This window comes from Balaenoptera ricei, chromosome 1 (assembly GCF_028023285.1).
Source record: "Balaenoptera ricei isolate mBalRic1 chromosome 1, mBalRic1.hap2, whole genome shotgun sequence".
Classification (NCBI taxonomy): domain Eukaryota; kingdom Metazoa; phylum Chordata; class Mammalia; order Artiodactyla; family Balaenopteridae; genus Balaenoptera; species Balaenoptera ricei.
Window position 1 is genome coordinate 41,773,185 of NC_082639.1, and position 24,112 is coordinate 41,797,296.

The 24,112-nt window shown below is 43.3% G+C and overlaps 1 protein-coding gene across 1 annotated transcript in view; it reads left to right on the forward strand.

The window, feature by feature from the left end:
• Nucleotides 1–13,812, forward strand: part of ELAVL4 (ELAV like RNA binding protein 4) — an 84,145-nt gene extending 70,333 nt beyond the window's left edge. The window contains exons 4-7 of the mRNA XM_059898417.1: nt 6,136–6,289; nt 8,515–8,740; nt 10,420–10,458; nt 13,485–13,812. Of these exons, the coding sequence (XP_059754400.1) occupies nt 6,136–6,289; nt 8,515–8,740; nt 10,420–10,458; nt 13,485–13,812 (747 nt within the window). The remainder of the gene's footprint in view (nt 1–6,135; nt 6,290–8,514; nt 8,741–10,419; nt 10,459–13,484) is intronic.
• Nucleotides 13,813–24,112: the final 10,300 nt, after the last annotated feature.

The window sequence follows — 24,112 nt, forward strand, 5'->3', positions numbered from 1 at the left end:
GATCTTCTGAAAGGAGTGTGTCTCCTCTGCTAGACTAAGAGTCCTACGTGTCAGGGACTGTTGTATTCATCTTTGTACCCCCAGTGTCTGGCATAAGGCCTAAGTACACAACAATTGTATCCAAGCCACTATTTATTTAGCACTTACTGTGTGCCGGGCATAGTGCCTAAGGATCGTATATGCATTAGCTTGTTTAACGCTCTAATAGCTCTATTAGAAAGCTTCTAAACTAGGTTATTCAAGTGATATAGCTCAGAAAGTGTAAGTGACTTACCTCAAGCCTTACCATTTATAGCTAGTAAGTGATGAGGATTTAAATCTGCATCTCTCTAACCCCAAAACGCTTGCTCTTAACCCCTGTCTCCATTCCAGAATAGACGCTCCATTTCAGTTAAAGTAACATAAATGAGAAACTCCTTGGAGTGACCTGCCTCAAAATACAGTTGCCTGATGCTCTATCGCCTATCAGTGAGACCCACAAGATAAGGGGTGTTGAGGAAGGACGCTCCTAGTGTGTGGAGCCAGAATAGAAACAGGAGAAGGTTGGACGCTACGGGGGAGACAGGTTTGAACTCAGCAGAAGGAAGAACTTTCCAATAACCAGTGATGGCCAGTGATGGTGTAGGATGCCTCGTAAGGTAGTGAGCTTCCTGTCTTTGGAACTGTGTAAGGTGGTTGGCCAGCTGTCTTACATCCTGCCCTGAACTTTTGAGGTCACTTCCAACATCAAGTTTCAGTGAAACAGATTTCAAGGATAATGCTTTCTGCTGAGATCACCAGTGTCACCTGTCACCCTTATTTCCACTTACCATGAATTATGGTTGTGGAGATTAGCAGTTTTGTGAATAGAATGCCTAGCTCATGAAAACATCCGGTGAATGGTAGAGATCCTTGTAATTCAAAAGGGCCCAACAAATGACACCCCTGTTTTGTACATCCAAGTTTTAAACCAATTGAGAGATAAGACAAAAAGAGAAAAACTTATGGAATCCTAAGTTCTTTATTAATGATTAAGGCCCAAATGGATTCCGTGGACACAATGGGCTTCCTAACCTGGAACCCCACACTTTGACAGATTGACATACTGTGTCACAGGTGCTCTGGACCCCATAGCCCTCCCCGCAGGAGAGCATAGGCGGCTCCCATAGAACTTAGAGCCTGGAGTAGAAAGTGGGCTTCCGGCTGGCATCTGGCTCCCGGGAGGGAGGAAGCAGGCGGAGTCTGAGGCCCACATGCTCATCCCCCTTGTTGAAGCCTATTCAGAGCCACCGCTCCACTTCCCCAGAGTAGAGGAGCTGCAGGGGTACCGAGAGGCCTGGACTGTTACTCCAGGGGGCATATCCTCCGCATGGGAGGAAACGCCGGGCGTGGGAAACGAGTCTCCCCCTGTCAGGAGCAGCCCTCTGTATTACACTCTCCACTTGTCTGATTACTTCCCTCACCAGACTGTGGAACCCTTAAAGCTAAAACTCTCCCAGCACAGGGCCTGGCACACAGTAAGTGTTCAAGAAGGGGAGGAATGAATGAACTCTCATCTTCTAATACCAGTGTTTTCCTCAAGAAGCCCCTTTCCTCTCATCTTACCCTCCTCGTAGCACCCAAGATCATGTCTTTATCATGCTTTCCAACTGTTCTCTTTTTCTGTACCATGGCGGGTCAGACAAGGACCAAGGTGTTGCCCGATGACTCAGGAAAGCTTTTCCCCAGGCCGTGCTGTTCCTCCCACCCTGCCAAGCCCTGGCTGTGAGCCGGTGAAGGAACCTGTGAGTGCTGTGTTGCAAGGGGCAGCCCCAGCCCTGGTCCTGCTGCCCCATCTGTGATGAATGACAGTGCCTGCCTTACCGCAGAGAGCAGCCTTGTGAAGTCATTTTGGAAAGTGGAAAGTACTTTGTGGATGTGAGGCAGTGGAATCTGTAGGAATGTGCTAGAGGAAGTTCATGGCTGCGAAGTGGTAAAGGATGATCCAGACCCCCACCCGTCTGATGGAGGAGGGCAGTGCTTTGTAGGCGCTTACTGGTAGTGTTCCGGATGTTTGCTTGTGTGGTAAAATTGGAAGGCGTGTCCCAATGGGGGCTAGTCCCAGACTGACCCACAAAAGTCTGTCTGAGGCATCACATAATAATATTTACCAAGTTGATACTAAACTCTAGGTATGTGCTAGACACATTAAGTCTGTCGTCTTAATTCTTTACAATAACCCATCAAAGGAGAATTGTTCCCCTTTTTTACCAGTAAAGAAACAGACTTATCGAGATCAAATTACTTGCCCAAGGTCACAAAGCTAGTGAGTACTGGAGCCAGCCCATGTCTCATAAGCTCCGTGCTGTACTGTCAGTCTTGCGGAGAGTAGGGGTTACTGTGAGCCTGCAGGGATGGGGAGGGATAAGGAGTTTGGAGTGACTGCAAATCTTCCATCAAGATCATTTGTACAGTCACCTGCCTTTGGGCCACCCTTACCCAGAGAGAAAGGGGTCATCTCCTCACTCCAGCTCCTGAGGTCCAGAGCAAGATTGGTGCGGGCGTAGAAATACCAGTCTTGTTTTCAGAGGTTCTGGATGAAAGAAGTGAGCAGGATCCTGATGGTCTGAGGCACAGGGTTCTTTAGGGCACTTTCTCCAGCGTTGGAAGCCTCGGGCTCTAGCGGGGTTAATAAGCCAGCAATGGCGGACTCTCTGGAGGGGCTAAAAGTCAGCGATTGTTTTAGAAATGTTTCAGCCTAACAAAGGGCCTGACACCTGTAGTCACTCAGTTAGGGTTTAATAAATGTATGAAGAAACTTGAAAAGTTTCGATACTGGGGCAAGCATTTGGACGTTGAATGTGGGAAGATCCTTTTCGTGTTGTTTTTCGCCCACTCCCACTTCTGCAGGTTTCCTAGACAGGGAACTAAGAGAACAATAGACCTAAGTTTCCAAATAGAGGAGAAAAACTAAGCGGGATTTAGGCTTGGTGAATGATTGAGGTGCTGTTCACCCTAGGGATGTGTCACTGCTCAGTGACTGGGGTCTGTCACAGTAAAACTCCCTCGCTGAGATTCTGCCTCTGTCAGAATCCTCTTTTGGGGAAATGGTTTTGGTTCTGTCATTGAATTTCCAGTGCCAGCTCCTTTTCCCTAGCAGATCTGTCCCCAGCCTGCTCTCCCCTGTACCCCAGCTCTAGCTGCCCAAAAATAAGGGGATCAAGGTCATTACCACCCATTGTGCATTTATTGGGTGCCAGGCAGGCACTGCACTAAGCCCTTGACCTTCATCATCTCTTTTGTCCTCACAACAGAGGAGGGCTCTCATCAGGCCATGGCTCCCTGACCCCACCACACACTGTGATACGACCTGCCTCACCACCAGTCTCACCTCAGCTCTGTCTCCTTCCTGGCCCTTTTAACCCTTAATTAAAAGGGAGACTAGCCTCCCCTTCTCTATGTTCCAGCCCCACATATACAGCCCTGGAATGGCACACATCTTGCAGCATTATGATAATTGGTCCATATATGCACCATTCTTCCATTCAGCTTATTTATTGACTACCTGCTGTGTGTTGTCTGTTGCCCCTGTTGGACTTGGAAGTCCTTTAGGGCAAGAGACCACGCCTGTTCTTGCTTGTTGTGTATCCCCAGCATACAGCACTATGCCTGGCTCATAGTAGATCCTCAGAAAATGCTTGCTAAGAGAGGCCTCTAAATCTAGTTCTCGAACAAGATTCAGTCCTTCCAACCCAAGATACTGGAGAATGGGAAACATGTCTTTTAGCTCTTAGCTTAGTAGGAAAACACAGCTATGACTTAGTAGGAAAACACAGAATGCTTAACTCTCAGCGATCCCCTTAAGTGGAGGAATCCAAGCTGCAATTAACCCAAAGAGCCATTAATACCCAAGTCATTCATTATGATCCGTGGGTGTTCATTCACTCTTTCAGTGGGTGTTAAGCACCCTGCGAGTATCAGGCTCTGTGTTGGGAGCTAGAACCACAGAGATGAATAAGACACACAAACACAACCCATGACCTCAAGGAGATCAGCAGACTAGATAGAGGGATGGAAAATCAAGGTCAGATGGCTTAAGTACCATGGGTGCGGTTCATCAAGAGCACTTCGAGGGGGATTTTTAGGAGGAGGTAAGATTAGGGAAAAGCTGTCTAGAGAAGGTGGCATTTGATCTGGGTCTTAAAAAGAGTGGCATTAGGACCTGAGGAAGTAGGTGGGAAAATATTCCCTATGAACAAAAGCATAGAGGTGGGAAGGTATGTTTTGGGGGAGCATGAAGATCATTCAGATAATTAATTTGTCAGTAATTGGCAGGGGTGAGACAAGGGTGACCCTCATTACCATAGACATATCACTGTGATGTTTTTATTTCCTTCTCCCTACCGCTCCCTCCTCGTGCCTAAAAAATACTTCTGCTAAGTTATAACCTGAAAGGACAGGGGTAGGAGGACCTTGTGTAGAGTGATGCCCTGTCCTGGCAGTCACATGGGATTCTTGGTCCTTCAGTCCTCACCCCCAGATACACACACAGGGACCCTCCATGAAATGGCCTCTGTGCATGTCATCCATGTGCTGGGAAGGAGCCTACAGAGGCCACCCATGAGTTTCTAGAAGAGGTAAATGCTCAGACTGGCTGCCTTGCTCCATTGGCAGGAGGAGGCCAGCAAGGCAGATTAGTCACTCACATCATTTTATCTGTTGAGTCAACATCTATTTTTAGGTGTGGAACCCAGAAAGGGACCTGGCATCTCAGCATGGAAAGGGAGAGAGTGCCATGGGTGAGGGGGTCTGCTCATCCTTCATGCCTCTTTGCGTGATCCGCTGCTACACCCATTCTCAGATGCAAGGTCTCCTTCCCTGCTGGAGGTTTAGTTCCTAATGCCAAAAGTCCAGTTTAACATGTATAATTCCTTTTGCAAACGTGCTTTTGTGTATGCAGAGCACACAGACACACACACATACTCACTCACTCACCCCTATAGTCTTAGCAGGTCCTGTGAATTGGTTATACAAATTAAATAAAACTAAAAAATGCTAATAAGGCATATAGGTCCCTTCCTGTCCAACATTGTCAGATGTGCTCTGAAATGACTGTTTTCATCATCTATTCTGAGCCATAACCGCCCCAGAAATAGCTTTAGCAGGAAAGTGCTTTTGTTAGACTAGCTGTAAATTATATTTCAAATGTCTGATGTTGTTTTCTTAAAAAATAAATAAATAAGTAAATGAAAGTCTAAAATTAATGACTGCTGGGGTTTGCTTTGCTTATGTGTACTGCTACAGATTTGGCTTCTTGCAGATGGAATTTCAGATCTGTTTACACTTCTGTGTTAGCTTTTTGGGGAAAAAAAAAAAGCAGTTGAGAGATCCGGGAGGACAAATTTACAAAGTCGAACTTATTATAACCATCGGTGAGGCTCACTTCTCTCTCCACTGCCCTCTCCCTCCCTCCTTTCCATCCTGCCCTCATTTTTTTTTATTGTGGTTTCATCTGCTCCGCCTCAAAGTTAGAAGGCAACTGGTTCTTGCAGATGTTATGACAAGGTCACATATCCAGTTTCGCAAGCAGATGTTCATTCAGCCCCATTTCACCAGCACTTTGTCATTCAGCAAGAGCAGACCTTGTGAGAACAGATTGGAACAACTCAAAGGATGGGACATAAAAAAATCTTGCAGAGAACCTGATCGCTTTTATGTGTTCAAGAAGGGGATGGGGGTGGGGTGGGGTTGGCAAGGAAAGAAATCTGCAGAGCAGAATTTCATGGGGTTTTTTTTGGTTTTTTCAAAGATTATTATGTGTTGGATACAGTAAATCATCTATACACCCACATCCAGGAGGTACATCTTCAGAACTCCATGCGTGGGTAGTTCTGCATTTAACAGCTGCCATACAGTAGCTATTTTGTTCTGCACTTAGAGACCCTTATCTGTGCATTTGTTTTAAGTTATCACCAACTCTCCTTTTGTTCCTCTATTGCTGTTCTCCTGGTTCTCATTACTATTACAAAAGTAGCTAAAAATCTGAACTACAGAGTTATTTGAACTGACACTGTGAGTTAGAATGACAGACGCGGGGCTGTCATCTCATTTGTCGACTCAGTCTCTACTCAGAGGGTGTTGCCTGTAATGGATTTAGCACCTCTTGCCTTTTCCTAGGTCTCATACGCGCGTCCAAGCTCTGCCTCAATCAGGGATGCTAACCTCTACGTTAGCGGCCTTCCCAAAACCATGACCCAGAAGGAACTGGAACAGCTTTTCTCACAATATGGCCGTATCATCACCTCACGAATCCTGGTGGATCAAGTCACAGGTTAAGTATTTTTTTGTCGGTATTTTGTGTCTCAGTGCCACCAGCCAGTGCCTTGTGACCCATGGGAGCAGAGAGGTAGTGGTTACTTGGGGAAAAGGATACGGGTCATGAGTAAACAGATTTTTGACCTAAGAGAAAGACTTTTTATCAATCAACTGCCGAAATTTAAAATGGGCCATCTTGGGAAGTAGGAGATCTCCATCGTGGGAATTGTTCCAGCAGCAGCTAAACTACTTGGCAGAGTTGTAAAGAGGATTCAGCCATCAGGCTGGGAGTGGGGCTGAATGACCTTCAAAGTCTCTTTCAACCCTCAACCAAATAACATTACTTTTGTATGTGAAAAGAGCCTATATGTATAGCTCTGGCTCCAATGATAGCATTGTAAAGTTAGAGGCAACCTCAAACTGCCTCATTTCACACATGAGGAAACAGAGGTCCAAAGCGGGGCATGTGACTTCTGTCCAGTTAGTTAGTAGCAGTGCAGGGATAACCCAGGATCTGATGCTGTGATACTTTGGCCATCATAAAGAAAAGCAACCGCTGCCACCACCTGTCAGTAAGAAAGGCACCCAGGTTGCATTTTTTTTTTTTTAATTTATTTTTGGCTGTGTTGGGTCTTCGTTTCTGTGCGAGGGCTTTCACTAGTTGCGGCAAGCGGGGGCCACTCTTCATCGCGGTGCGCGGGCCTCTCACTATCGCGGCCTCTCTTGTTGCAGAGCACAGGCTCCAGACGCGCAGGCTCAGTAGTTGTGGCTCACGGGCCTAGTTGCTCCGCGGCATGTGGGATCTTCCCAGACCAGGGCTCGAACCCGTGTCCCCTGCATTGGCCGGCAGATTCTCAACCACTGCGCCACCAGGGAAGCCCCCATTTTTTTTTTAATTGGAGTATAATTGATTTACAATGTTGTGTTAGTTTCAGGTGTACAGCAAAGTGAATCTGTTATACAAATACATATATCCACCCTTTTTTAGATTCTCTTCCCATATAGGCCATTACAGAGTATTGAGTAGAGTTCCCTGTGCTATACACTAGGTCCTTATTAGTTACCTGTACTACATATAGTAGTGTGTATGTGTCAATCCCAATCTTCCAATTTATCCCTCCCTCGACTTACCCCCAGGCTGCATTTTTGATGACAGAAGATTTTCACCTACTCTAATTTAAAGCACCCCCTGGGAGCCATTTAGCATGTGTTTATCATTTGACTATTACAACAAACCCTCACTGAAGGCAGCTCTGCCCCAGACGCTGCGCAGAGGGACACCAGCGACCAGGGATGAAGGTGGCACAGTCCTGCCCGTACAAGACTCCAGTGCGATGAGTACCTGCTAGGGCTGTCCATTGCCCAGCGAGAGCTCAGGAGAAGGCGTGCTGTGCCTGGTGGGCACTGTTGGGAAGGAAGTTTCCATCAAGGAGCTGATGTTTGACCAGAGTTTTGGAGGATGACTTGCAGTTATCTGGCAAGAAGGAGGGACAGAGCATGCTGGGTGGATAGGATGTATCCTGTAGAATAGGTGGATAGGACATACCCTAAGGTGTGGAGTTGAGGAAGAACATCATAACCTGTTCAAGAAATATCTGGCAGTTCAGCATGGCTGACGTGAGGTTCAGCAGGGGGTTGGGGCCAGATCATCAAGGGCATTAAATGCCATGCCCAGAAGTCCAGAATTCATCTGTATGCAGCATGGAGCTATGGAAGGGTTTTTTTGTGGGTTTTGTTCATTTGTTTTTCTGTGTTTGGAGTGGGGAGCAATGAGGAATAGGTACCATGCACAAGGTTAAAAATTGAAAAGGTGCAGAAAAAGTATAAAAGATGTTTTTAAAAGGTATACTATGGTCAGAGTTTGCTTTTCAAATAGATTATTTAGTTGCCAGGTGTGGTGGACACATTGGAGGACTAGGAACTGGACAGTGGGTGATCAGTTACAGCAACTGAAGGGAGACCTGAGGACTGAGCAGGGTGGCGGGGGGGGGGGCTGGAAGGGACAGATGAGAAAGATGCCTGTGTTCTGTGGGTGGGGGTCACTGTCCAGGGCCATGATGGCAGAAATGCAGGCAGGTGCACTTTGATGGGTGAGAAGGATTCAGGAAGCCAGGCTCAGCCCTGGCCCCGCAGGTGGGCTGACTCCCCAGGGAAATCCATGGGCCCCAGCGCATCTCTTCCTGGAGAGGTTTACCAGTTTGGTTTGTTCACTCTTTATCAAGGCTCTTTCTCTTTCCCCAGGAGTGTCCAGAGGGGTGGGATTTATCCGGTTTGATAAGAGGATTGAGGCAGAAGAAGCAATCAAAGGGCTGAATGGCCAGAAGCCCAGTGGTGCTACGGAACCGATTACTGTGAAGTTTGCCAACAACCCCAGCCAGAAGTCCAGCCAGGCCCTGCTCTCCCAGCTCTACCAGTCCCCCAACCGGCGCTACCCCGGCCCACTCCACCACCAGGCTCAGAGGTTCAGGTAGGCGTGCCCACGGGGGAAAGAGCCCTGCTACACGAGTGCTGGACAAGAGCCAGGGAAGCCCACGGCCCTGAAGCATGGGGTGGGGTGAGAACCTCTGCCTCTAGGAATCACTGTGGGAAATTGCCCCCAAATCTCAGTTTCCACTGCTGTAAAATGTTGATGATTGGACCAGATGCTTTTTCTAAGGCCCCTTTCAAACTACCGCTGTGACCGTGATTAATCTTCAAATTCTTTGATTGAAACAAAATTTCTGCACTTAACCAAATAAGAAGGTTCAGTTTCAACAAGAGTTAATCACAGATAAGTGACCACATTCAGCAGTTTAGACTTAAAGCTAAGGCAGTGGCTTTTAGTAAAGTCAAAGAAAATAGCAGCCCAGGAGGCACATCCTTGCCAGAGGGAATGGTTTGGTCTGCCCTCCTCCTTCCTCTGCCGGTAACTCTGTTGGGTTGGTGGGGGTAGAGGGGATCCTCTCTTCTGTGTTACCTTTACTCTGACATTGTCAGCAGACTCCGGGAAGACAAGGAGGAAGACTTTGTCCAAGCCTTATTAGTGTTTCCTCTGGGTACCCAACCCCCAGGAAGCTCCAGGTGCAACGGGGCATTCCCCTTCTCCTGGGACATTTCTGAAAGGCAGATTTCTCTCCATGTAGGCAGTCCAACCTTGACCATTTAGGCAGTCCAACCTTGACCATGTAGGCAGTCCGACCTCTGTTATGCAAGAGATAAGAATATTCTTGACCTACCCATAATAATTCTAAAAATTATTTTTTCCACCCATGTCCCAACTTCCCTTTAATGAAAAGGTCTTTCTCTTTTTCAAACATCACATGGGAAGATAGTAGGCCCTTCCATCTAGCCACAATGAGGAGAAAAATCAGCCTCTGGAGTGTACTCCCATGCCCCCCGAACATGAAATGGTTAATGATGTCATGAAGAGTCCAAGTCATCTAATTTTTATTTTGGGTGAGAGTACATGCAGTATTTATGTAAAAAACCTTTCCAGCAGGCTTCTAATGGTGGAAACTATGGTTACTACTGCCCCATGATGTGAATAGCTTATCCCCAAGTAAGATACTGAAGGTGAAGGAGATTATAACAAAATGGCAGTTTGCTGGGCGGTGCTTTCAGGTTGTAAATAGTAAGCTAATTTTTAAAAAATCTGAACCCTCAAACTTCCCCCCACATCAAAAAAAAAAGATGTGTGTGGTAAGAAGATTTAGTTAAAGTAGCCAGGCTAAGAGAAAAGATCCATTCTGATATGCATGATGTGTGTGCTTATATTGTTAATCTGGAGCAGGGACCTTTATTCATAAATTTCATTACAGTAAAAGGTGAACAACTTAAGATGCCACCCCTTTTTAAAAATTTTCACAGCACAACGTAAAATAAAATCCTCACAAATGTTCTGAGAGGTGGGGGGAGTGGGATTAATTGAGACCTTGAAAGAAAGGAAGGTTCATTAGACACTTGCTTTAAACTCTAGCATTGACCTGAACATGAATTACTTTAGTTGGAGGCAGGAAAAGGGGAAACTACCAGCGGATAGACTCCTAAGCACTGGGGAAAGTTTTTGAGCTTTTCTTCTTTGAAAATGGAGCATTCTTATTAATAGTTCCATTGAGCGATCTTGCCATCTGTGAGGCATTAACCCAGAGACCCTCCTTCTCTTTGCAGGCTGGACAATTTGCTTAATATGGCCTATGGCGTAAAGAGGTAATTAAAACTCCACAGATTGCCAGATGTCCGTGTTGGCACAGACTGGGGCTAGAATTTTTTTTTAATTCACTAACTTTACTTTTTTTTTAATTCTTCCTTTTTCTTCCACCAGCATGTCAAATTCTCTTTTACTTTCAGATCTCAGTTGGTTTTGTTTCTTTTAGGGCACACAAAGTGTGTTTGTGTGTTTCACTTTTTCTTTTATTTGCAGGTGGGCTTCTCCTATGGTTCAGGTGCCACAGCTACCAAGCCTTTGATAATCTGGTCCTCTGAGCGGCTCCCCTAAGAGGGAAGGCTGTGACTCTTTGCCAGATGATTTTGCAAACTTGCAAAGCAACTGTTTTACATTAGCAATGCCAAGATTCAGAGGGAAGATTCCAGCAAATCAAAATTAGAACATTTCGCTAATCATCTTATGATTGTCAGTGGAAAAATTAGATTTCGGACTACCAGCCCTGGCCAAAGCATGAATAAGTGCGTGGATGACCTTATGACTCCCGCCCCCAGCTCAAAGTGCATTTCAGGGCCCAGCCTGAGAATGAAGTGTATCTGTGTGCACCTCAACCAGGGGTTTCTTTTGTTACAGGTTTTAGCAGTTATTAGCAATCCTCCCTTGGTTATATATGTATGTATGTTTTAAACTTGCTGTTTCTTTTATTTAAAACCTTTTTGTGGTGTTAAGGTTTGGGGGACTTTCTGAATGTAGTCACAAGGGTGTTCCAGACCTAGTCTGGAAACTGAATCTCGGGAGGTTGGGTGCTTTATGTCACTGTGTCCATGAGATTCCCACGTGTACTTTTGATAAGCCCCACTGAGCTGCTAGGGAGATAACATCTTCATCATCCTGCTCTGTAGAGCTGCACACTTTAATTCCCCTTCCTGCAGTCAAGGGAAAGAGATGTGGTCTTGAACAGTCCAAGTCACACTCCCTGTATGAGGCAGGCCTTTCACCACTTGCTGTGCATGGTAGGTACCCTGCTCTGGAAACTGGCACGCAGTGGAGAAAGTAACTTGACTGCAGACTTCACGGTCAGGGTGCCAGCCTCTCGAATCTCAATCCCGGCCCCCATGAGGGTAACTGTGAATTATCTCCACGTGTCTAGCATACTGCTTGCCTGTTCCCACGCATTTTACACTTTTTCCCAGCTCTGTCCAATACCTTTGCTCCTCTTGAACTATTGTGAGGTTGCACCAAATATTATGAAGAGAGTGATGCTTATACGTAGATGAGGTCAGGAAAGACAACTGCAGTGCGGCATGCACACGCCGTCTCCTCCAGTTCCCCACCCACAGTAAACTTCACAAGTTGGTAAGAGCATTCTCTTTTCCTGTTAAACCCAGATTTGGATCCAGAGTCCTTCCTACCAAAGTGCTCCAGGTAACATTACCATCTAGAGTTGAGGCTCTACTTGAAACCTCTTTGCTGGCCCTGACTTTGGCCTTATAATATTTAGCCATTCTCTACCTATAAACCGAAAGAGGTCAGTTGACTCAGTTGGAGGAGAGAAGGTTGAGAAGACAATGTTCAGAAATAATGCAAATAACAATTAGACATGGGTTTGCCCTGCTAAGAATCTCTACCATGATGTTTTTGGTTTTGTCCTGTTATTTGTTTTTAAGTAAGAGGGAAGACTGACGTAGTGAACAATACCAAAAATAATATCTGTTGAGTCGCTATGTTTAGCGTATCTTCAGCAGCCATTTGATTATCTAAATTTTAGTTAGATACACAACTATTCTTTCATAGGAGTTTTGAATCTCTAATAATATATGTGTAATTTAAAAACATTCCTAAATGACACTTTATCCGTTCACTTCCCCAGGTTTTGCTTCCTCTCCTCCTATCCCCCACTTCAAAAAAAAACAAAAAACAAAAACTAACCACATGAAAAGCAGGATACTAGTCAGTGTATAGAGTCAAAATACCTGTATGAGTTTGGTATAAAGTAAAATGTTCATAAATATTTTTTCTGCTGTAGGCACTGGTAACCTAATTGTTTTCATCTGATGCATCCATCATGAATCACATACATATTTTATCAGACGGTGAATAGAATCTAAAGGATTGTTTTTCTTTTCAAGATTACGTGAAAACTAAGAAGATTTTGAAGCCTAATACAAAAGTAGTTGTAATAGGACAAATAACAGTTTTCTGCTTTTCTAATGTACAGTGATTCAAGATATATAAGTGCACAAACCTCTTGAAATCTCACTCCTGTGATGCTTAGAAATGAATTCCAGATAATATAGCATCAAGGAGTGATACATCTTTATTATTATTGCTCAGGGTTTTTTTCGGAACTCTTTTGAATAAATGCTAAGTGAAACATAAGCCACCCATTGGATTAATAACAATGGATGTATCTCCATGCCCCATAATATCGAGAGATCTCATGTATCTCCATGCCTGATAATACTGAGAGATCTTTGACAACCGTTAAGTCAAGGGACTGCAAAGATGGTAGACTTGAGCACTTCTAGGGCCATCTCCTAAACTGGCTTAAAAAATAAATGAAATGTCCCAAGCATCGACATCCACCAGTGTTATTCACCTATTCAATCAATAAGCAGTTACTGAGTGTTTTCTACGTGTCATGTCTGTGAGATTCCCATATGGGCTCCACTGAATAAATAAGTAGAGCAAAAGGATGAATGAAGTAGGGCCCCTTCTCTGAAGAGCTCACGATCTATTGTGGGGAGGGAGGGTGAGGGTCAGAGTGGGATACCCTGTGAACATATACTTGATTGATAGTATGACAGAACCCTGCTCTGGGAGTTCTTCGTGGTTTTTAGGAGTTGACCTAGGCCTTTCTCTTGGCATATACGTGCCTTAGCCAGTCTAACTGTTCCCATTAGAAGAAATGCCACAGACATTAGTTTTTGTATTTTGGTTTTTAAACCCTGAAGACTCTCCTGCAAACACTCACTCAGGCCTCTGCCCCATGTCTGTGTCTGTGCATCTGTGTGTTATCCACGGTCAGACTGATGTCTGGACCAGTCCCCCCTTCTGCTTGTCCCCCCAGGTTCTCCCCAATCACCATTGACGGGATGACAAGCCTTGTGGGAATGAACATCCCTGGTCACACAGGAACAGGCTGGTGCATCTTTGTCTACAACCTGTCCCCTGATTCCGACGAGAGTGTCCTCTGGCAGCTCTTCGGCCCCTTTGGTGCGGTGAACAACGTCAAAGTCATCCGTGACTTCAACACCAACAAGTGCAAGGGATTCGGCTTTGTCACCATGACCAACTATGATGAGGCAGCCATGGCCATTGCCAGCCTCAACGGGTACCGCCTGGGAGACCGAGTGTTGCAAGTTTCCTTTAAAACCAACAAAGCCCACAAGTCCTGAATTTCCCATCCTTACTTATTAAAATATATATATAAATATATACGAACAAAACACACGCGCGCACACACACATACACACGCACACACACAAAAGAGAGAGAAACAAACTTTTCAAGGCTTATATTCAACCATGGACTTTATAAGCCAGTGTTGCCTAAGTATTAAAACATTGGATTATCCTGAGGTGTACCAGGAAAGGATTTTATAATGCTTAGAAAAAAAGAAAAAAACACAAAAAAATACCTTTGATGCATTGAATGTTCTTTCATAGCTGTCGTTGTTGACTATAATATACATAGATAGCGACGTGCAGGGATTTTTACCCAGCCAGCTAACTTTACTACCTTCCTTGAAGGTGGGTCTTTTTAAGATGACCATTCGCTCATTTGAAGAAGAAAAACAAAAAACAAAAAAAAATAATAAAAATAAAACAATTTTTACAAAGTAATGGGATTCAAAGAAAGAAAAAAAAAGATTTTTCTTTTTTGTCAAAATGTTGATCCAATCAGATTGGTTAAAAAAAAAAAAACCCACACAAATTAAAGAGGAATAATAAAAATTGCAAAAATTAAAAAAACTTTTGCAAATTTTTTTATTTTTCCTTTTTTCTTTTATATCATGTGAACTAAAACAGTCTTCTGTTAGGGGATGGGGGCGAGGGGGATACCTGATGACATTAACAATTTAATAACATTAACGTTGCCAAAGAGGTGGTCTCTTTGCTGAAAATGGGTTTCAAGAAAAATCTATTTTTATAAAATATAAAGAATTTTTACAAGAGAATCTGGATTTGAGAAAAAAATATTTTGACTGGCTAATTTAGGGGAAATTGACAACTTTGTCGCGTTCATACTGCACTGGTAACTTTTTAGAGATCAAGATGTGTGTTTTAAACTGGATTCGTAGACTGTTTTTTGAAGGATGGGCTATAAACAGATGATCTTCATATCTTTTCATAGCATGTAATAATAATTAAAAAATTATTAATTACTAGGGGAAAGGAGTGTTCATTCTACCCAGGGTACCACAGTTCCCCACAGTCAAAACCCAAAAGCAAGGAGATGAGTTGAAAGACAGTTTTTCTTTAAGTCATCAGTATGGGATGTCAGCAGAACAAAAATTAAAAAGATTAATTTTTCCTTTTGATCTAAAACTTCCTTAGTTTGAGCAGTAGGTGCTACGAAATTATTTACATATCTTAGTATCATAGTTAAATGTAATGTGTTTAGGAGAGGAAAACAAAAACTACATTTGCTTTAAATTCATTAAGGAATTTTCAAATTCACTTTGTAGCCCATGCTGATAGAATTGGGCTGTGTTGGTACATTTGAAACACTGTTTATGTTGCTTGAAACACTTATTTATTTAATCGCAGATGTGATGATGCCTATGGCCGAGATCAAATATAGCTAGATTGGCTAGACTACTTATTTGTTTACTTAAACTATGGGAAGAAGCATATTATTGTGTCATTCTGTTGTGTGTGTATGTGTATATACAATATAAATATATATATATAAAGTTATTTTTTCTTTGGGTTAATTTATTATAAGTTGTAACACTTGGCTAGTTTTGTTTGTATATGTCTTAAAATGTTTTCTTATGATATTTAAGTGACAGTTAAAGAGGTATCAAGGTAACTTGTGTAGAACTATTGTTTGATATATTGTCATGTTTGTTGTGAATATTTTTTCTTACTGCACAGTAGAAAAATAAAAACAACTGGGTCTTTATTTTAATGTAATTCAGATTGGGGAAAACAAAACAGAGCTAAGGGAACAAAATGACTGAGGGAGCATTCTCCCACGTCCAGTGCACTGATCATTTTAGTATATTTGTGCTTTGTACGGTTATATATTTAAAACAAAAACAAAACAAAAAAATACAAGGGTTCATGCTCTTCCCTGGGTAATAGAAACAGTTACTCGCTATGCATAATCTAGTTGATAGTTAAATTTGCTATTGCTTTTCTTGTCTTGTTATATACAATCTTTTCAATACCAGTTTAGTCTTAATGGTAATAAAACGTTATGGTTATTTATAACTTGTGCTTATTTTGTGCGTTTTTTTCTCATGCTGAACCCACTAAGTGCATGTAGACAGAACTGTTGTTTTCACACTGAAGAGGCAAACTTTGTAGTAGTAGCCGTAGTGGTAGAGAGGTAACGAAAACCACGGCTGCATTATAGTCTCCTCCTTTAAATTTTTTTTCTGTTTTTTTTCCTCTTTTCAGTTTTGAGAAAAAAAACACCAGATTTCAGTTCAGAGAACACTCGTTCAACATTCAGGGAAACCTTTTTACATCACCTGCTATGAATGAACTCAGTTTGCTGGCAAAGTTTGATGCACTTGCTAAGCATTAGTGGGAAAGGCATGCCAAAATCTCTTCTCTATAAAGTGTTCACTCTTGGCGGGGGGAAAAAAAAAGGAAAAAAAATCTTAGGACCAGGCAGTTGTATACTTTAGTTATAATGAATGACTTCATGTTAATCTTGCTAGTTTAGATGATTTCTGAGGGAAAGTATTGTAAATGTTTTTTTTTTTCATAATCTTGTTGTGTTTGAATTATTTGTACTTTGTCCAGACAATAAATGAAAGTGTGTAGAATGGATTTGAGCTTCCCAGATTTTTAAATGTGTTCACTCACACTTTTTTTTCTGTAGCATCTTCAGATTTCCCCAATATTTTTACCATTAAACAAACAAACAAAAAAAGGTAGAGTAAATTTCTGTTTTGCAACTTAGCCCAGTCTCTCAAAGTCAACTCAGTATTCAAAAGTCATTGCCCTAGTTCCACACTACTAAAGGTACGGTCTCCAACCAGCAGTTAGTGTCATCTGGGAGCTTGTTAAAATGCAGAATCTCTGGCTGAATGCAAATCTATATTTAACCAGCTCCCCAGGTGAATCACTGGTACTTTAAAGTGTGAGGAGCACTGTCCTGGTTGATAATGAGCCGACAGATTTGGCATTGTGTTTGGCATTGTGATGCACTAGTGTCTGTTATTCATTTATAAGCATACTTGTGACTTGTGCAGAAGAAAGGGAGTCACTATTTGCAGAGCTTCTATTATGCGTCAGACAGGCTGTGTGGTGCCCTCTACGTTCTCTCTCTTGGTCCTGCAGCCATCTGGAAGAAGGAGATAGCACTATCCTCATTTCACAGATGACAAGACTGAGGCTCAGTGAGATTAACTTGAAACAGCTAGCAAATTTTCAGCTGGGATTTGACTCCAAGTCTGATACAACTGCACAGCACCTCAGCATTGAGATGGCAGAGCTTGCGCAATAGTAAGGAAACAGACCATCTTGTACTGGAAGTGAAAAGAAAGGTCACCTCTTTATTTAAGCTCATTTTTGCTTAGAAGTGTCAAATATCTGACTTTCTTACCTTTGAATAGAAACCTTAAACAAGGACTTTTTCATACTGCGTATAAGAACGTGATTTAAGCTCAGCCTAGGGGGAAAAGACTGCCTAAGGTATCATGAAGTCATATTAAAATATGCCCTGAACTTTACAGATGAGCTTTTCAGTGATTTCCTGATATGATCATTCATTGATGATCTACTGCCTGTCTTTTTCATCTTCTCACTAATTGAAAATTCATAATACCCCATAAAACATCACATCACCACCCACAAACTGACACTTGAAGAAGAAATGCCCCCACTGATCCAGATGAAGGAATAGTCAGAGTCTCTTCCATTTCTCATTAGCTCCTTTTTTATTATTATATTAAATTACCTCAATGGTTGGGATAATTAAATTCAGGGCAAAGAATAGGATTTAATTAACCAAGCTAAATATTAAAACTCTCAGTCAGCCTGAACTTCGCATACTTAAAGATTCTCCTTTTAGTTTTGTCTTAAAGACAAGCTGCTATGTTCCTTTTCTGAAGAGAAATGGGCATTCAAACTAATTACTACCCCCAGGAATAACAGAGCTTCGCAAATGTGTACATAGGGTCTAAAAATGTTGCTGCCAAACCTATGATAGTTATTACCAATCATCACCACCCCTGCTCCTTAAAGGTGTCATTTTAGTGCACTTTAAACAAATGGATACTTATTTTGGAATATTGGAAGTTGATGGACTCTTACCAGTTCATGTAGTTCATTCCCCAGCCTCCAACAGATCTATCCTGAAAGTTTCACAATTAGCTGTAGGTGTTTCAATAGATCTTTAAAGTATCCAAAGAAGGACATTCTACATACACTCTCTTGGCAACACTTCCCATCATCAGCACAACTTGTCTGCCTAACATCTAATAAAAAATCCATCTTGCTGCAAGTGTAAGCCTGTTACCTCAAATCTCCAGGCAAACATTGTATAGTTTCTGTAGGTGTTTGTAGGAAAGGTCTAACAAATCACAAGAATGCAGAGATTATTACATTTCTTTCAGGTCCTAGGTACATTATGTTTTGCTTGGATGAAGAATTGCATGCCAGAGAAGGTTGAGGTCATTTACTTAGTGTTATTTCTGTCAAAGTGATAGGAAGAGAAGAGGGCCAAAAACAACATGCTAGTGTCTATAACCACCCCGCATCATCACCACCAGCATCAAAACTACTTACATCCACTACCAAAGATCAAGCACTGACCAAATGATGGTTGCAGCCAGCAGTTTTTATCCACTTGAGTCCTGTTTAAATTTCTTTCATCAAGATTAATCATTATTTATTGAATAAAACATTTAAACCCCAAAGAATAACATTTAAAAGTACATTTGACACAAAGTCTCTTGGGGCCCCTACTCAGTCAGTATTTGGGTCTGGCTACTTTATCCTTGTCAAAATTCAGCATTTAATTGCCTTTTACCGTAGATGATTCAGGAAACTCTCAGTTCTTGAAACTGTTTTGTCCTGACTTTCTGTAGGCACAATGCATTTGTTCCCTAACAGACATACACATGCAAACACACAGAGGCAAACATTTGTACAGTTGAATAGGAAATGGGGTTTTCTACTTTCACCTGCAAAGTCAAAAATCAGATCTAACAAGACAGCATTAAAAGCAAGAGTGTGAGTTCTAAATGGAAGAGCTATTAAAATCTTAATTTGAGGCCATCCTTCCTGGATCCATTCCACAGCCTTAACAAGAGTTCACAGAACACAGCTGTATAATATCCTTACACCCTTCACTGCCTTTGTTCTACCTGAAAAAGAGAATAATAACAGGAAATTACATTTTATTTCCATGAGCTAAAATCAAGTTTTAATATTGTCCAAAAATGGCTCGTACTGTTCCTTTATCTTATTAACTTTTTGGCATATTAGGTAATAAGATAATTTCTCATGGTACAGTATTTATGTTAGAATCATACTTCTCTCTGTGCAGATCACTTACAGAAGTGTCTGTTAACAGGAGAGAATGATGCATAATCGGCACTTAAGATTAAAATAGACCTGAGAACATAAAAGTGTTCCTTCAATTAAAGGAATAGCACTTCTCCAGTCTCCTCTTTTTTTGTTTCTGCAGCAGAATGAAAACTGGCTTAAAAATCACCCAACCCCGGGTTAATTACCAAAAAGCTTCCCTATGCAAGTCCAGCTTGATCTACTAGTAGTTCAAATACAAAGTGGATTCACATGCCACTGCAAGATGCCATGTAATTATTTTAAAGAGTTTCCAGCAAAGTCCTCGAGGTTTAAGAAATGGTTTCTAGAAAGAGCACTAGCATTTATTATCCTTCCAATATGCCAGACACTATACATTTAGCATTTTGTCCTTCTGCCAACCCAGTGAAGGGTAACATCACCGGTTAACATTGAGCACGAAGAGATTCAGAGAGATTTGGTATCTTGTGCAAGTGAGTAGGTGGTGAAGACAGAATTCAAACCCAGGCCTATCTGGCCCCGAAGCCCCCGGTTATACCACCCTGGCTATGATCCAATTCTGTCATAATTAGAGCTTCATTTCAATTAAAGGTGGAGATGAGTCCTGTTATGTAACGAACAAGGGAAATAACATTAATGCCCTGTGCCTGGGGCTAACCTTCTCCCCAAATCTTTAATGGAAAAACAGATCCAACAGTATTGGTTTACAAGCAAACTGACAAAGAAAAACTAAAAGTAATAGTTTTAAAACACTGTTTGCTCAGCAGTGCCAAAAAACAAGATTATTTGTTGACAGATCTATTTAAACCACCAAAAGTCATTGAGGTAGAAAAGAGTCAAGGATAGGATCAGAAGGTAAGAATGTTTACAAGCCACCTTAGCTGCCCTTGGAGCTGGCCCTATGAGTCTCTCTACAAATTAAAGCATTGTGTGAACCAGTATTACTGTGGTGGGAGCTCCTTCACTACCTGTGTTGCCCCCAAATCCTCAAAACAATCCTGGGAGGCACATAACATAATCCCCATTTTACATCTGACAAAACAGACTCAGAGACGTTAAGTATCTTGCCCAAGGTTGTACAGCAGGTGGCAGAACTGGAATTTACACCCATGCCATCTGGCTCCAATCCACTGTCTTTCCACTAAAGCACACTGACGGCCTTTTAATGTGACCACCACCATCAGTTGAATACCCACTTACCTGTGAGGTACGGCAGGGTGGTGGGGGGCAGGGAGAAACCCACCTAAGCCTTGTCTACACTAGAATCCTTACCCTGAACATCTGCCACATGCCAGGCACTGAGCTAGGGGCACACAATGAGTAAACATATTCAGCCTTTTTTTTTTCTTCCACCTATTTTGTGCATGACAGTGTGCATTAGGCTATGACAGAAAACAAACAAACAAGAAACAGGAATGGAAGTTTGGGATTCTGTTACAAGGACAAGACATATGAAACAATTATTTAGCCATGCCAGATAGTTTCTGTGCTGAAAGGAGACTCATAGGAAATTTTATAAAATCTGTGGGGAGTGAAAGGAGTATTCCGGGGCCCAGAAAGGGAAGAGAATATGACCTGGAGGTAAGAGGAGAGTTCTGGTGAAAGAAAGTTCTGGGTTTGAATTCCCTGGCAAATTGTTTAATGTCTCTGAGATTCCTGATCAGAGAAGGAAGGATCAGAGATAAAATACATCAAGTCTCTGGCACTCAGTGAAGAATAGTAGGAATTAAACTGTAGCCAGAAAGATTCCCAGAGGAAAAGACCTTGGACAGGGCCGACTGGCCAGGTTGGTGGATACCCCTGGATGTAAAGAACAGAGAAACCCTCAAGTAAAGGAGGGGCAAAATAGTAGGGATGCATGTGGGAATAAGCTCTTGGAAATCTCACTTGGTCTCATGGCACTTCAGCTGCTTTCGAAATACAATAACTCCAGCCGCACACCAGCAGAGGCTCTGATTGCTCCTCAGCAAACAGAGAACAAATTGGTCCGTCCTCTGGAGCCTGGCCACTACAGTGACTCAGCCATTTCACTTCCTTACTCCCTGTGGCTCTTCAATGATTTCTCTTTACCAGAGGTCCACTTCTCCCTGAATAAACAGTTCAAATTCCAGAGAGAGGGACCAGATTGGCCCCGGTTGGTTGGTGTTTACAAGTTGCTGGTACCATTAATTCGCCTTCTCACAGCCCAACCTGGTCCAAATAGCTGAAGCCAGGGCTGGGGTCATGTGCTACACAACATGGCCCGCTGGTAAAGAATGGCTTGGGCAGGGCAGGCAGCTTGAGCAGCTTGTGCAGTACAGTGGGGAGTGGTTGGGCAAGGTAGAGCTAAGACAGGCCTTCCTGGGGTTGGTGAAGGGATGAAAGCAGGTGCTGAGGAGCTTAGGTAGGCAGTGATGGGTGGGTGGCAGCAGAATAAGAGAAAAAGAGTTGAATTCTCAGGCTGAGGCAGGGGACTTCTTTAGAAAAGCAGGATGCCAGAAGGCTTTGGAGCAGAGGATGAGGCACTTCCATTCATAAGCAAATACCTGGGAAAAGACTGTTATCCCCAAGCCCTACTCCTCTTGGCTGTAGGCACAAGAGTCATAAGTTCTGTCTCACCCAAGATGATCCAATCAGACTATTTGTAAAGGGCAGCCCTCCCCAACTTGTCACCCAATTGGTCTTGGCCTTGCCTGCTTTGTTAGCTATGGAAAGTCCTTGGAAGTCAGTTCAACCTCCTTATTTGAATCCTTCAGAGAAAAGGGGCTTTGGGTTGCCCCCCAACCCACCCACCATGTGGATATCTCATTATCCCAACTCACAGACATTAAGATTCCTCTCCTTAGAATGCCCTGCCCTCCACCACCAGGCCGCATTTCACTCAAAGCACACACAAACATACATGTACCACCCACGTGGCTAATCCAGCTTGTTCAGCTCCTGATTCACTGCCTCCCGAGAACCTTCCCTGACCCTCAGTCTGGGTTAGGGATTCCTGGACAATCCCACCTCTCTCTGCTTTCCTGTATCACAACACACTTCACACATCACATCTGTACAGAGGAATCAGACACAGTGCTTGCCTTGGAAGAGCTCAAATGTAAGCTGAGGGCTTCCCTGGTGGTGCAGTGGTTAAGAATCCACCTGCCAATGCAGGGGACACAGGTTCGAGCCCTGGTCCAGGAGGATCCCACATGCCATGGAGCAACTAATCCCGTGCACCACAACTACTGAGCCTGTGCTCCAGAGCCCGTGAGACACAACTCCTGAAGCCCGGGCGCCTGGAGCCTGTGCTCTGCAACAAGAGGGGCCACCTCAATGAGAAGCCTGCACACAGCGATGGCCCCTGCTCGCCACAGCTGAAGAGAGCCCACGCACAGCAACAAAGACCCAAAGCAGCCCCCCCAAAAAAAATGTAAGCTGAGCATCACAGGGCGAGATCAAAGCCAGAGGGTGTTTGGAGAGCACAGAGAAAAGAGCAGTCAATTCTAACTTTGGCAGGGTGGGATGAAATTGAGGTGTAAAAAGAAAGGCATCCTAGAGATGTTTAGGAATCAGCTATATCTTGAAGGATAAATCATACTTGGACAGGCAGGCACTGGGGCAAGTTCAGGTGCATCACTCTGGGAACCATGGAAGTAACCCAGAACCAGGGGTCAGAATCTTCAGCTCTTCCTCTGACTGACTGTGTGACCTTGGGCAAGTCACTGCACCTCTTTGGGCCTCAGTTTCCCAAAGCTTTAAGGAAAGGGTTGGACTAGGTTCTCTCTGACAGTCTTGCCCCTGCTTACTCCTAGACTCATCTTCCCCTATATTTTTTATTGATTCAGCAAATATTCATTGACCACCTACTATATAGCACTGAGAATACAATGAGGGGACAAAAGAGATGTTTGTATACAGTAGGGGGTAAGTGTTGTTAAGGTTAAGTGCAGGCTACTCTGACAGTGAGTAACAAGGACACCTGCCTGCTGAGGACAGGAATGCCCTGATACTGTGGCATTTCAGCTGAGATCTGAAGGATAAGGTGAGTATATCCCATCCTAGGCAGAGGGTAATAGCCTGGGCAAAGGCCCAGAGGTGGAGAGGAACGAGGCTCAGCTGAAAGGAGCCCCCAGTGACTCAACATTGGAGGTGGGGATGGGGCTGGGATGGGAGTGGTTGAAGGGACCTGATCACCAAGGGCCTCATGAGCCGTGGACAGACATTGATATTTACCTTAAGAGTAGTGGGAAGGGGGACTTCCTTGGTGGTCCAGTGGGTAAGACTCTGTGTTCCCAATGGAAGGGGCCCAGGTTCGATCCCTGGTCACGGAACTAGATCCCGCTTGCATGCCACAACTAAGAGTTCGCATACCTCAGCGAAGATCCCGCATGACACAACTAAGACCCGGCACAGCCAAAATAAATAAATAAATTTTTTTTTTAAAAAAAAGAGTAGTGGGAAGTACCTAAATTCTGGCCGATGGATCATCTTCTCAAAGCCTCAGTTTACTCATCTATAAAATAGGGATGATAAAGTACCCGCCTTACATGGTATTGAGAGGATCAAATGCATTAATATGCATTAAGTGCTTAAAACACAGCCTGGCAGATAGCAGTAACTAATAAATGTTTCCTTTTATTATTATTATTATCATTATTATTCATCTGGTTAATTCTTACACATTCCTCAAAGTTCAGCATGGATACTGTCTCTTCTGGAGCTCCCTCCCCACCACCGACCGCCCACACCAGGTTATGTACCACTCCTCTGGCTTCCCAAAGTCCCTGTTCTTCCCTCTCTCACCCTGCACAGTAATTTGCTATTGACTTCTCTGCCTTTGCCCCTAAACCGTGAGTTCATCAAGGGCAAGGATTGTGCTCTATTTGTCAGGCACAAGGCTGAGCACAAAAAGAATGAAGGTGCTCAGCTGTGGTAGGCTGAATAATGGCCCCTCCAAAGACGTGCACATCCCAATCCCTGGACCTCAAGGATATGTTACCCT